Raw genomic sequence first — 15,415 nt, forward strand, 5'->3', positions numbered from 1 at the left:
CAGCCTATCTTTTCCAACTTTCTAAGCACTCCACCTGTAAGAAATACTGAATGAATTTAGTTCCCCAGAGCATATGACGCTGTCTCTTACTTCCAGACCCACCCAAGACCTACTACCAAAGAAATAACTATACATTTTTCTAGCTTCAGCTTAGGCACAATCATCTCCATGAAGCCTTTTCTGACTCAACCACGCTCTTCCCCTATGTGCCCACTGTACTCTCTACATAATTCCATTATAATAATTACTTGTTTGCTTTTACATCATTTCCGGACTAGCCTTTCTTGAGCAGGGACCCTGAGGCAAAGTAGGAGAACGGTTATTCAGGGCACAGGATTTTAAAGTAGGAAATCTAGGACTGAATGACAGTTTCACCTCTTCCTAGCTGTATGTTCTTAACAAATTATTGACCAGGGTATTTTTGCAGAAACTAACTCCTGTGGCCAGCGATTTGTTCTGTAAGTGAATACTGAAACACCCATGTTTGAGTAAATATCAACAACTTTTTTTGCAACTTTGCAAACAACTTTTTGCAACAACTTTGTACATGTCTTACCAAAGCATTCTAATACTTCGTTAGAGTGTGACAGGCAGTATAGCAGGCACCTCTGTGCAGGGGAACAGAACATCTATTACAAACATACGGTGTTTCACTGCACTTTCCCCTGGAAGAACAGACTCTACACTTTCTGGCGGCATTTTTTTTTTTAGTCCTGTGGATATTATTTCCTCTAAAATATGTTCTTTTATTTTACCTGATAGTCGACAAGGTGGATCTTTGTAGGGGGCTCTTTTGTATTTATTTATTTATTTTTAAATATTTACTTACGTATTTATTTGGTTGCGCTGGCTCCTTAGTCGCAGCACATGGGCTCCTTAGTTGTGGCTCCAGGGCTCCTTAGTTGCGGCATGTGAACTTAGTTGTAGCATGCATATGGGATCTAGTTCCCTGACCAGGGATCGAACCCAGGTCCCCTGCATTGGGAGCACGGAGTCCCATCCACTGCACCACCAGGGAAGTCCCAGTGGCGGGTTCTTTTAGAAATGCCACAAGAAGGACCAGGTGCGGGACTACCACTACATGCACCAGAATGGTCAGTTACCCATTCTCTAGCTATCGCTAACAAAAATTGCTTGTAAGTCACTTTATTCTGTGCATTAAGGCTACAATAAATTTTAAACGCACTGAATAAACCGCAATTACTCAGATAGAAACCCACTTTCTTATACCACTTTCGAGTTTTCTGGAGGATACTGAAGTTTGCCAGATATTGATCAGATTGATCAACTCCTTTCATACATTTATTATACTCTAATATAGAAGTGGGCTTAGTTATCTGATGGCCAGTCCTCCTGTCTTCCTTTCCTGTAGATGCTACGGAGGCGTCAGGAATAGTTGTCACCATGCGGACTAGCCTCATCTTTCCATATAAGAAGAATCACTTCTCCCTTCCGTAAGAATGTCATTTCTCCCCTCTGTAGATTTTTAGATTTCTCCTTTAACTGGTTTGGTAGACCACAATTCTCTTTTATAGTCTACAAACTCTGATTTTATTTTTCAACAATATTTCAGATGTAGACATAATATTGTAATAACTGTCTTGGTAAATATGGTGCCATGAACCAAGATAAGGTTGTAGGACTGATAATACTGTTTCTTGCAGTTTCTTTCCTTCACCTGTGTAAATCTCAAGGTTGCATATATATCCAGTTTCACTTTCGCTAACCATCCTGACCAAAATTCCACATTTTGTAAGTTTTCCAGTATTACAGGCTTTGAATCTGAGTCATCCTCTCCACTTTATCATTGCCTCCTCAAGTGATAGCTCTTGTTTGGGTATATAAATCGATTGAAATTTTGGTAGAAAATAATCCAAAAGAGGTTTAACTTTTGAAATTCTGCCTGCAGGAAGTGGAGTTTCCGAGTTATCGTTAAAGTGAAGAAATGTCATTATTTGTTTGAACCTTCTTCTCGTCATAATCTTTGGAAAGATAGGTGTTTCAAGTAAGGGATCAGTCGACCAATATTCTTTCCAGTGTGACTTTATCTGTCTCCATCAAAATTATTAATCCAAGAAACTTCTTCATTTCACTATTCGTTACATCAGTTCATTGTAAAGCCTTATCATACTTTTTATATGATTTTTCATTCTGTTGGTGATACACGTTTGTTTGGGAAGTGACCAACTCAACAAAGTCATTACCAAAAATTAATTCTGTTATTTCACTAACACTTTGCAGGTTATTACATTCAATAGTTACATCTGACACGCCTATAAAGTCTTCTAATTTTCGTGAAATGTTGTCTTCAATCCACTCTTCTGTAGAAGCAAAGGAGCATTCTCCAGCACCGTGAGTTTCATTTTCACTTTCCATATCAGAATCAATCACTAAGGTTTTTTGTCTTTTTTTGGTCTAATATTCACATTGTCTGAATCAGAACTATACTCTGAACAACTATCATCTTCTGAGACACCAGTATATATGTTGCTCGGACAATCAGAGAAAGTACCTGCATAAAATTCACCTGAAAAATTCTTCTTCACTCAAAATTTCACGATGCGTCATTTTTAAAAATTTTATGGTACACTGCATTTATAATATACACAAGGTTGGAACAAAAACCTAACGGAGCAAAATGTGAATGATAACGACAATCATTAAGTTGTATAATGAACCCTTGATCAATTTTAAGTTATAAAAACTCTGCATGGTGATGTTAATTGTATCACTCTCTAAAAAGGTATTGGTACATCTCCGGTCGATAAAGTTAGGGTAACAAAAGACGTATTGATACATCTCTAGTCAATAAATTGTTAAGCAAATTACTTAACTCATTTTCTTCATCTGTATAATGGCAATTTTGTGAGGATTATTTAAGATTATTCTTATAAGCAGAGTACCTTGTACATAGTAAGTGCTCAACAATCATTGATTATTGATATTGATAATCATTGATTATCATTATTTTCATTGTTTTATCCCTCACACTTAGTTCAGAATTCAGATAACTTCTTAGTAAAATAACTGAAGCAAGCTAGTTCTGCACACATTATTTTCAGCTGCATACTGAATATTTCCATTTGAACAAGGTTTGGCTCCCAAAACTTGTTATCCTTACTCCGAACTGTTTCAGTTAGAGTACCCAGTCTGTTAAGGTTTGCCCAGGACTTTCCTGGTCTGAACACTGAAAAGTCCTGTGTCCTGAGAACTCCCTCAGTCCTAACCAAACAAGGACAGTCATCACCTTAAATTAGAGATATGCTGCAAACAATAAAAAACAGATTTGAGTTAATTTAAGATACAAGGGGAAGCGGGGAGACAGGAGAATTACTGGAAAAATATAGCACAATTCAAAGAGCCAAAGGAAAAGCTAAAGAATCAGATCTATGAAAAAATCAGGATGAAAGCAACTCCAAAGTTCTAGGTGGCAGGAATTAATGGAAGATTTCTTCATAGTACTTCTGCCAGGATGAATCACTTAGGTCCCAGTATCAGCTCACTCAAGATTTAAATGCCAGGGGACAGCATCTGATTGGCCTATTTTGTACTATCCAGAAAAAGTGAAGCACTTTAATTAACCAAAAAAAGCAGGAGCATTTAGATTAAAAATTCCACCAAGAGGTATCCAATGGAAGAAGAGTAGCTTCCAAAGGTGAAATCAGAATGCTGTTTCCAAAAGAAAGGGGAACAGATATAAGATCACCATATCAACTGTTGCTTGAACATGCCATGCTTTCAACACTCCATGATTTAGTCACTGTTATTCATGTTATTTTTCTTTCTGTCTTAGCAAACTCCTCCTTCAAGACCTAGCTCAAGGGTGATGTTCTGTGTAACCTCACTCAGTTTCCCCAGATATAGTCACTCCCTTTCTACATGCTCTCATAGTACTCTGCAAATTATGTACCTATATCACAGAACTTATCATACTGCACATTAAGCATATGCTTAGATATCGGTCTCTCCCACCAAACTGAACTTCCCTAGAGCAAGGACAGCATTATTCATATTTACAGTCTTTGGAATTAACAATGCCTCCCTGGCACACAGCAAATGCTACATAAGTGTTTAATAAATCTGTTATCTAAGTCACTAGGATATAAACTGTATATGAAGCAACAAACTAAAAGGGAAGAAAGGAGCTACTACAGGTAAACATGCTGACAATGTCAAAGAAACAGCTGACAGACTAAGAGCAAGGGAATGACAGGCAAAAAAAATTATGAAGAGCAAAAACTCCATAAGCACAGAAATTAAGGCCAAAATTCTGACAAATCTAAGAACTTGAAGGCATCACTTATATAAGAGCAAAAAGTAATAGCCATATGCATAATGGTGATTCTCAAGAACCAAGAAAATAACTAAATTATATTCTACTTAAGAAGGCAGAGACATGCATAGGACATTTTTAGAAACACTGGCTTTTCAAAATAAAAGAAAATTTGGTATGTAAACAAATAAACTTATAACCCAGAAAATTCAACAGTTCAAAATGATTAATTCCAAGTTAATATAGTCATGATTCATTTTACCATGTTTTAATTGTTAATGTTCGTATCCTAAGCTGTGACAAATTTTTTCTTAATGGCAAAATGACAAAGTATAGCTACATCCTCCTTACATATTTAACACTGCTCTACTTTGAAGGTAAAGGAATAGAGACTTGGAAATGAGAATATAGCCAAACCTTATGATCAGAAAACAAAAAGTCAACTTAGGAATGCTGTCAGTCATGGAAAGAGAATATCACTGACTTTGAAGTTAGGTTTTCTAGATACATTTTCTAACTCCTTTACTGGATCCCAAGAAGTCAGGTGACTTTTTCACTTCAAATGTTATTCAAGTCTTTATCATATTTCACCCAAACAACTAAAATTCATTTCACCAAATATGATAACTGACATCATGACATTAAACTACTCTTGATCATCTGAACCGCCTGATCAGTCTAACATCGCTATTGGGATATATTCTGAAGCACACAGCATCACCAACTGAAGGTTTTTTTAAATTAATAATACTTAAACTAAAGATAATTAAGCCTTTCAAACTAATCTCCAGTTTACAGAAAATTCAGAGGGTCGTAAAAAATAGGAGGAACAAGTTAAGCAACACCACAAAGAGAAAGACATATCCAGTAATTAGGACAGTCTGATAGGTTGAACCATATGAAACTGGTGATATTTGGCTGCTTTGAACCTCAAAAATGGCAATTTCATGTGGTTTGACTTAATATAAGGAAACTGACCCGATTTCTTCTTCACCAAATTAATGGCATTTTTAAAATGGTGGGGAAAAACAGCAGAAAGGTAGAAGCAACCCAAGGATCCATCAGTGGATAAATGGATAAGCAAAATGTGGTATATCCATACAACAGAATATTATTCAGTCATAAAAAGGAAGGAAATTTTGACACATACTGCAACATGGATGAACCTTGAAGATATTATGCTAAGTGAAATAAGTCAGTCACAAAAGGAGAAACATTGTATGATTCTACTTACGTGATGTTCCTAGAAGAGTCAAATTCATAAAGACAGAAAGAAGAGAGGTTGCCAGGGGCTGGGGAGAGTGGAAATGTAGTTAGTTTAATGGGGACAGAGTTTCAGTTGGGGAAGATGAAAAAGTTCTGGAGACGGATAGTGGGAATGGTTACACAATGATGTGCATGTATTTAACGCCACAGAACGGTACACTTAAAATGGTTAAAATGGTAAATTTTATATTATGTATATTTTACCACAATAAAAAACATGGTGGTCCTAGAAAAATGGAAATAAAAACAAAAATAAACAAATGGGACCTAATGAAACTTAAAAGCTTTTGTACAGCAAAGGAAACCATAAACAAGATGAAAAGACAACCCTCAGAATGGGAGAAAACATTTGCAAACAAAGCAACCGACAAAAGATTAATCTGCAAAACATACAAGCAGCTTATGCAGCTCAATATCAAAAAAACAAACAACCCAATCCAAAAATGGGCAGAAAATCTAAATAGACATTTCTCCAAAGAAGATATACAGACTGCCAAAAAACACATGAAAGGATGCTCAACAGCACTTACCATTAGAGAAATGCAAATCAAAACTACAATCACCTCACACCGGTCAGAATGGCCATCATCAAAAAATCTACAAACAACCTAGAAAATGGTACAGATGAACCGGTTTGCAGGGCAGAAATAGAGACACAGATGTAGAGAACAAACGTATGGACACCAAGTGGGGAAAGTGGCAGGGGTTGGGGGGGGGTGGTGGTGGTGGGATGAATTGGGAGATTGGGATTGACATGTATGCACTAATATGTATAAAACAGATAACTAATAAGAATCTGCTGTATAAAAAATTAAATAAAATAAAATTCAAAAAAAAATCTACAAACAATAAATGCTGGAGAGGGTGTGGAAAAAAGGGAACCCTCTTGCACTTTTGGTGGGAATGTAAACTGATACAGCCACTATGGAGAACAGTAGGGAGGTTCCTTAAAAAACTAAAAATAGAACTACCATATGACCCAGCAATCCCACTACTGGGCATGTACCCTGAGAAAACCATAATTCAAAAAGAGTCATGTACCACAATGTTCACTGCAGCACTATTTACAATAGCCAGGACATGGAAGCAACCTAGGCGCCCATCGACAGATGAATGGATAAAGAAGATGTGGCACATATATACAATGGAATATTACTCAGCCATAAAAAGAAACGAAATTAAGTTATTTGTAGTGAGGTGGATGGACCTAGAGTCTGTCATACAGAGTGAAGAAAGTCAGAAAGAGGAAAACAAATACCGTATGCTAACTCATATATATGGAATCTAAAAAAAAAAAAAAAAAAGGTTCTCATGAACCTAGGGGCAGGACAGGAATAAAGACACAGACGTAGAGGATGGACTTGAGGACATGGGGAGGGGGAAGGGTAAGCTGGGACGAAGTGAGAGAGTGGCATGGACTTATAAATACTACCAAATGTAAAATAGCTAGCTAGTGGGAAGCAGCTGCATAGCCCAGGGAGATCAGCTCGGTGCTCTGTGACCACCTAGAGGGGTGGGATAGAGAGGGTGGGAGGGAGACGCAAGAGGGAGGGGATATGGGGATATATGTATACATATAGCTGATTCACTTTGTTATACAGCAGAAACTAACACAACAATGTAAAGCAATTATACTCCAACAAAGATGTTAAAAAAAAAACCATGGTGGGAGGAGTGTCTTAAAGGAGACTTAAGAAACATAACTAAATGTGATCAGATCTTGTGTAATCATGGTTCTAACAACCAAATGTTAAAAAAAAAAAAAAAATTAAAGGACAACTGGGGAAATTTAAATGTGGATTACATTAGCTGTTATTAGGAAATGATTAATTGTGTCAGGGTGATGTGGTATTTATTTAAGAATGCACTCTCATTTTTTAGAGAAGTATGTAAGTCTTCGGGAGTAAATTGTCATGATTGACGTATAAGAAAATTTTGAAAATTATTTCTCTATGAATGTGTCTTAATCTCCCAGTATTTTACCTATCATAATAAAAAGTTTGGACTTGATTTGGGAAGCAATAAAAAAAAAAAAAAAGGCACTGAAAGAGTAGAAGTTTCAGTTAAAAAGCATATTTTAGGAAAATTATTGTGCTGGTGGTACTTACAATGAAGGTACTTATTTAAGAAATATTTTAGTGCTTATTTTGTTCTAGCCACTGTACTAAGAACTAGGTAATGGAGGTACATATAGGAGAAACAGATAAAACATAATAAAAATATATAATCTAACCACAATGAGGGAAGAAAGGTTCCTAACAACCTGGGGGCGGGGGGGGGGGGGGTGAGGGGAGATTCAGAAAGATTTCTCAGAAGAGCTAAATCCAGAGGTAAGTATTTAAGAGGGGTAGGAATTAACCAGGCAACAGGAGGCAGGGAAGGATATTCCAGTCAGCAGGATAGCCCTGAGAATAGAAACAGAACTGGCAGGCAGGGGAGGGCCGGATTCCAGATTATGTATAAGCATATAAGAAGTTCAGTGTTGCTAGAGCTTAAAGGTGTGGGGATGGGGCGTGGGGGACGGACACAGAACTTGGAAAAATAACCAGGTATCAGGCTTACTAAAAAATCTCATGAACTGGAGGAAGAACACCACTTTGGAGGCAACTTTTAAACTGCTAGATGATAAGTAATAAGGCTGAAAGTAGGCTGGAGGCAGTGGAATAGAGAGGCAGGGCCCAAATCCAGAGACAGCACAGAGATTCAAGCTACATGACTGGCATCTGACTGAATGTGGAAGATGAGGAAGGAGTCCAAGAAACCTCTCAAATTTCAAGTTCAGGTCACAGTGAGAGTGATGATGCCATAAACAGAAAAAAGAAAAAACAAAGGCTTTAAACACTTCGAGCTTGAGAAGCTGATGTGATGCTCATGTGATTAATTTCCAGCAGATGATTAAAAAAGATTTAAGTTCCCCACACTGAAATGACCGTTAAAACTAAGGGAACTGCTAATGTGGGCAAGAAAAAGCCAACAGAGAAGTGAGTTGTGGACAGAATCCCAAGGCATGCCTATAATCAATGGGTAGAAAGAAGAGCCAGCAAAGCCAACCAAAAAAGAGTAATCAGTGAGGCAGGAGGACCAGGAAAGATTATATGTCCAGATAGTGAATTTGAGAAAAGATAATTATAGTGTACCTGCTACATGACGTATAGATTCCTGAAAAACTTCATGTTCTGCAAAATTAGGAAGAAAGAGGGAAATATATCAAGACAGTTGGAGCAATAAGCACCTTTAAGACAGAACATATGGTTAATTGGAGCCAAGAGGCATACTCCTGGGCTTGCTATTTTCAACTGTTTCTGTACTTCAACTACTTGTGTTCAACTGCTGCTACTTGGGAGGGCTAAACAGTTAATGTGCTGGTAAAAATCAAGTATCAACCAACATGAATTCTGCATGAACTAACATCATTCCTCCTTATCATTCAAGCAAGAATTAGTTTATGTTACAGAAAGAAATACATTATAGCAGAACAGATTGTCAAAGGAGGGTTGTAGGCAACAGTATCAATGCTATAAAGTCAATAACAAAAGAAATTATTAATATTTTAGAATAATACTGTACCTTTCACTCCCAAGTACATTATCTAGTCTCTCTTAAAGAGTATTTCTTAAATTTTATATACTGGTCACTAAATGACCCAAGGTCCCTACCATCAGTGGGCTTCTTGACAGAGACCACATACTTTAACAGCTGCAATACACACACAGAATTTGTTGTACATCACAGCAATCTATCCCAAAGAGGTAAAGGAAAACTCACTTAGAAAAAAGCACAGAGAGAAGGGAAAAAATAGGGACCGATTGTACTAAGTATGTTATTAGTCAGGAAAGGCCCTGTGGAGAATTTCTGAAGGTTTTTTTGAACTATAATGACATGGTATGGCAGAACTGCAATCTTGGTGTTCCAGAGATATATGAAGGAGTATGAGTGAAGAAAGAGTTTGCCAGAGTGAGCCCCACCAAACAGACAGCAAAAGAAGGCATTCAGGAGAACAGCAAATATAAAGGCATGGAAAGGAAACGTATTGGTTACAGCCCCATCTCAAGTACTTTATCATGGATGGCAATACAAAATATATAGGAAATATAAGGAAAAGCGGTAGGTGAGGTAGAAAAGGCAGACCTTTTTATGAAATTATGTGGGGCATGCTAAGGACTTTTAATTTTATTCTGAACGCAATGGGATGATTTGCCAGGAAAGTAACACAAAAAGATTTCAGAAAGATCAATCCATAAGTTCACTGGGGAGGGAAGATACAGGGAAACCAGGTGCACTATCACACCTGTATAGGTGACAGTGATAGGGGCCTAAACTAGGGCAGGGTGGTAAGGTTGGTAACAAAGGTAAAAATATGAGGGCTCATCAGATGACCAGCACAGAAGAGTGAAGGAAGGGAAGAAGGGAGTCAAAGTCAAGGATAAGGTTTGAAGCTTGAACAGTTAGGTAGTATCTCTTACCAACAGAGGTTCCAGAGAGAGAAGCAAGTTTGGTAGTGCTAGATGAATTTACAAATGAGAAGATATTTATTTATCCCTAGTATTAGAAATTGAAGCCTAAAGTTTAAGTGTTAAGGCCAAAGATATGGGTTCTTATTTTTCAGTGAAACCAATGAACTGGCTTCTTACTAATAAGGAAATTTTGCAAAAATGAAAAAAATAGAAGGTAAATAAATCAAATGATAAATAGGATATCAAAAGTTTTTATTTGCAAGGTTTTAAAATATCAAAATAGGAATTTCCCTGATACAGTCAAGATTTATTAAATATTTTCCCCAGTAATTAACCTTCAGATGTGCATCCATACAAGTCAAGTCTTCGGCTCCACTCAGTGAAGAGACAATAAAGCACAGTGAGCAAGAGTTCTGGCTTTAGTGTCATGCTGCTTCACTTTAAGTCTAGGCTCTGCCACTTAAACCACCCTAGGACTTGGGGCTAGTAACTTAAGAACTGCAGGCTTCAAGTTTCCTTGGAAGTAAATGTGGATAATAACACATACATACTTTATAGGACTGTGAAGACTAGATAAATAATCCATATAAAGTACTTGGTACAGGTTGACTGTAAACATTCAGTAAGTGTTAAGAATTTTCAAATAATTGAATAGTTGTCACTGATGAAAATGTCATATCTTTGAAGTGTACAGGAGCAAGAAAAACTTGACCTGGATGGCAGTTACCTGCATATTGGATCTTTAAGTATTTACTAAATGGAACTATGTATTTCCTAGTTGTAGCTACAAAATCCATTCACCCTACCCAAGCCTTGAACTGCTATCCATGATAATTACTCCCTCCCCTACCTCCATCTATAAACCCCAGGATAAGCGTTATCCCCTTTCTCTCCTGTGAGCTTCACACATGAGAGGAAGAGAACAACGGAAGAGGAGGAAGTTCAAATCCTCATTCCATGTTAGGACCATCCCCGATCTCAATTTTTTGGAAAATTCCTCCTTACATATGGGATAACAGTACCATTCCTCCAGAATTAATTCTAGATATTACTGCCAGTCACCTTTTTCCATTCCTGTAATCATGTTACACCTCCTAACTCTACTCTAGAATAAATTCCTTCAGATCTCTATATCAAGAAGTTTCCAAGCAACTCTTTGCCACAAAAATATTCTCAGACCACCACAAGCCACCTGGAAGTCTCACCTCTTCACTCCTCAATCTAATCTCTTCTTTTTCACCCGGATCTTTATTCACTAATTTCTCACGTGCCCTGTTCAAGTTTAGTCCATACTTTCTATAAAATTCACCAACCTTTCTTCTATGAAGCTATTCCCAACTGAATGACTATGAAACTACTTTCTTCCTGAACCCTCTCCCTACTCACAATTCCCTAGCGTAACTCCACACTTTTATTTTCTTTAGAAAATATGTATTTTATTCTTGCGCCTAGCATCTTATTTGTGTATCAGCTGGCTATATAAAATTTACAATATGTTTTATCTTTTATCTATCCTATGTGTGAAAAAGCAAGAATGTTATCTCATCAAAGTACATCTCACTGTTTTTGAAATAGCCTGATAATCACTACTATTTAGTCACAGAGCTAAGCTGCAACATAAGTTTCTAGTGTAATATAGTTTCTAAAATGGATAAGACTAAACTAGATATGGCGTCTAGTCTCAGTTATACCAAATTCTACAATAAAGTCACTTGATCAGATTTGACCCCAGTTCATCCTTTAGTCACATTTCTAGCATCCCTCTCTCTCAGCAGTCCTACTACAGCAGTAACTGAAGAGTCCTACATTCTCAGGACTCTTCAATTACCACTCCCTGATGTCTGGAATGCCCCTTCCTTGCTCTCTCCCTCTCCCAGGCCAACTTTCTTTCATCCAGGATCAGCTCACTCCCATTCATCCACTAGGAATCAACCAGAACATCTCCCTTGACTGCTCAGCTCCAAGTCAGGATCTTCTCATGCATTCTCAGAATACACTTACTGATGTACTGCATTGTAATTATCAGTTTACTTTCCTACACTCCTACTGAACTGTAAACTCCTTGAGGTACAGACTGAACAATGTTAGATAGCCAATAGACAATTAATGAATGAATGCTCATACCCACTCCATGACCTTGTGCAGGCTGTACACACAGTCTTGAGTTTCCTCATCTAAAGTACTTTCCTCCTGTAAAGTGTCGATTATGCTACACCTAGCTCATAAAGTTGTCACAGGATTAAAAGAGGTATCATGAAGCTCTTAGTATAGTGTCTGACACATGGAACTACCATTTGAATGTCTGCTATTTCATGCCTTAGTTACCCTCCTGCATCCTGGGAATTGTAATGTCACCAATATTTTCAGGCTGAAAGGCTTAGCAAGCATGCATCCAGAAGTCACTGGTCACATTCTGATTATCAGCAGATATTTACTGTGTGCCTATTACGTGCGGAAGTCCTTACTAGGTATCACTGAGCTGCCAGAACACAGTAGGGGCAAAAAATAAGACAAAAACCTGTACCAGTATCCAAGAGAGGAAAGAATGTTAATTAGTTCTTCTGTACGAGCAATACAGGTATTTTTTCAAACGACATTAACTTTTGCTTTATAATAGGGGTAAGCTTCAAGAACAATTACTGATGGGCAAAGTTCAAAATTAACTCCTATCATCAAGTGGACCAATAACAAGAAGCAGTTCCAAAATTTCTTGTTGCTATTCCTAGGTTTCACTTTTGCTTATAAGTATCAATATTTCTCACAAAAGAAATTTAACCATGACCAGGACAGAGATAGATGAACTTTATTTGTCTCAATCAAATGGGAATTCCACAGTATTTCCTAATTGGTATGTAATTTTGTAGCTCCAAAAAATGGCCTGTGTTTTCTCTATTTTTCTACAAAACAGAACGCTGACTGGCATTATTTTCCCTCACCACCTTCTCTCTTTAGGACAGGATAAAATGCACACTTCTTAGTCACAATGGCCCCTTAGCAAGAATGACAAAACTGCAAATCATGTCACCTAGTATTAGAAGAGGAGGCTGTGGACTTGAAACACTTTCCCCCTAACAAATCCAGAGGTGAGAGTCCCAGTGAAGTTTGTGCATTAAACTACACTGCTTTTGGTAGCTGCAGAGAGACCTCTAGCGCTGCCTGGATAAGCCGAGTTTGCAAATAGTACCTGCTAATGTCACCTTAATGAGACAATGGCAACATGCTGAGTAGCAACAAACTGAGTGACCACGATGAATGTTTACAGTTCTGCAATCATTTGGAAATTCTACCAGTTTGGAGCAAGAGATATATACAAGGCCGTATGAACGTATGTATCCAATTTATTTCAGTAAAACGTGTCAAAGAAATGATCACCCTGTGCACACTCCCACTACAAGAAAACGCTAAGAAAACAGGTCCTGTGAGCGGAGGTCGGGAACAACGTCTCTTCCAAAGCCTCCACACAATAGATGGTAAACTATTGTCCACCTTCAGCTTGCTCCAAATGCCAGCAGTAAGGAGAGTATGAGCTGGAAAAGCTCAGCACGACTGCTCCAGAGAACCGCACCGGAATATTAGAAAACGGTCCTGGCGCATCCTACCCTCCCCCATCCACCACCCGCCGACAAGTCAGTTACCCGGCTGGTCCCCACCCCCCTCTGCGGGCCGCCACCGCCCGCCTGGGCCCGGATCGCAGAAGGTAGGCGCGGGGACCGGCAGAGTCGAGGCTCCATGTGCGGCAGCGCGGGAGGCACTGAGGGGGCTGCGCCGGGCGGAAGGCTGCATGGGGAGGGGGCGTGAGCCGCGGCCGCCCCCTCGGTGGGGCGGTCGACAGATCCGGGCGGCAGCATCCCCGGCCCGCGAGGCCCCGGCCCGCGGACCCCGCCTCAGCTCCACACCTCTTTCTCGCCGACAGCAGGCCGCGCCCGCGTGACGGGGCCGAAAACCCCGGTATTTCCAGGTCTCTGCGCCGGCAGCTCCGGGGGGCGGCTGCAGCCCGGCCCGCGTCCCGCCGCCCGCTCCGCCCAGCCCCTAGCCGCGATGACGAGAGGCGGCGGCCAACTCCGACCCACCGCGAGCCGGCAAGAACCAGCCCGGCGCCGGCCCCCCGCCCCTCCCTGCCGCCTCGGGGCCGGCGCGGCCAGGCGGGCGAGCCGGGCGGGCCCCAGCCGCGGAAGCACACTCACCTCTACATCTCGGCCCTTATTCTTAAAGCTCTTGATGCGGTGGTTCTCCAAGCCGGGGTTCTCGGCCATGGCTGCGCGCTGCTCCGGCGGCGGCTACTCCGGCGGCTGCGGCGGCGAGTCTCGGCGCGGGAGGGGGAGGTGGGGGAGGGCCGGAGGGAAGGGAGGGGGAGGGGGAGAGGAGAGCACGTTCCGTGACGCCTCCGAGCGCGAGGTGGCAGCAGCGCCAGGGGAGGCTCAGGCGGACAGACGGGAGGGGCGGAGCGGGAACTGCGCTGAGGAACCGCCGGCGCCTGGAGAGCATTGAGTTACGTGACGCAGGCGGCCTCCGGCCTGGATGCTAGCCGGCTGGATGTGCCCGCTGGTTCTCGGGATGACCCCAGCCAACCCCCGCCCCCCAGCAAGGACTCCCCACAGCCCCTCGGAGCTGCAAGTCATGCGCCAGCAATGGATCCAGATTTAGCCGCTTTTACTGCCCCCGAGACGCGGAGCTGCGGCAGGAAACTACAGTTCCCAGCATGCCATTCTTCGGCGGGGCTAATTCTCCCGGCCTTGATAGAACCAGGAGAATGCCGGGAACCCTAAGCGCGCGGCTTTCTGCGCGCTGCGCTCTGAGCGCCTGGGCGCGAGACTCCGCCCCCAAGGCCGCCTCTGGGCGGGGTGGGAGGAGCTTTCCCGGAGTTGGTACTTTGCGCCCTATTGAGAGGGAGGGGGCGGGGCTTCCTGGGAGGCGCACCTCTCTCCCCGTAGCCTAGAAAATTAGAAACGGATCCACGGTTCGTGCTTTGTTCCCCTGCTTCTTTGGGTGGGGGTGGGGGGGTGGGGGGAGTCTCCTGAAATAGCAGCCACCCTCATTCGCTGTTCCCTTGCTCTGCTTTGGTTTTATAATTAGCATTTATTTCCACCTGACATGTACATATGTATGTGATATATGTGTTTATGTGTGTGTGTTACCTGGCTTACTGCATCGGAATGAGCTCAGGTGAAGTACGGACATTGGTAGGTCTACTGCTGAAGCCCTCTGTTAATACAGTGCCTGGCACGTCGTGAATAATCAATAAATACTTGAACAGATTAGCGCTCTAGCATCTGTTTCTTCATCATCCTCCCAAGCCCCGTTCTGCAGCCTCCACTCTGGCAGTTCCTGCATTTGTGTACCCTCAGTACCTCCGTTCTGCCACCACACAGAATCTTCTCAGCCTTCAGGAAGTAGTCAAGCCCTGATCCGCAGACTCTCCAGT

The 15,415-nt window shown here is 41.1% G+C and overlaps 1 protein-coding gene across 1 annotated transcript in view; it reads right to left on the minus strand.

The window, feature by feature from the left end:
• The window catches only part of KPNA3 (karyopherin subunit alpha 3), an 89,058-nt gene extending 74,696 nt beyond the window's left edge, over positions 1-14,362 (minus strand). Inside the window, exon 1 of the mRNA XM_061171191.1 lies at positions 14,178-14,362. Coding sequence (XP_061027174.1) covers positions 14,178-14,246 — 69 coding nt within the window. The 5' untranslated portion in view covers positions 14,247-14,362. The remainder of the gene's footprint in view (positions 1-14,177) is intronic.
• Positions 14,363-15,415: the final 1,053 nt, after the last annotated feature.

Source organism: Eubalaena glacialis, chromosome 16 (genome assembly GCF_028564815.1).
Source record: "Eubalaena glacialis isolate mEubGla1 chromosome 16, mEubGla1.1.hap2.+ XY, whole genome shotgun sequence".
Taxonomy (NCBI): domain Eukaryota; kingdom Metazoa; phylum Chordata; class Mammalia; order Artiodactyla; family Balaenidae; genus Eubalaena; species Eubalaena glacialis.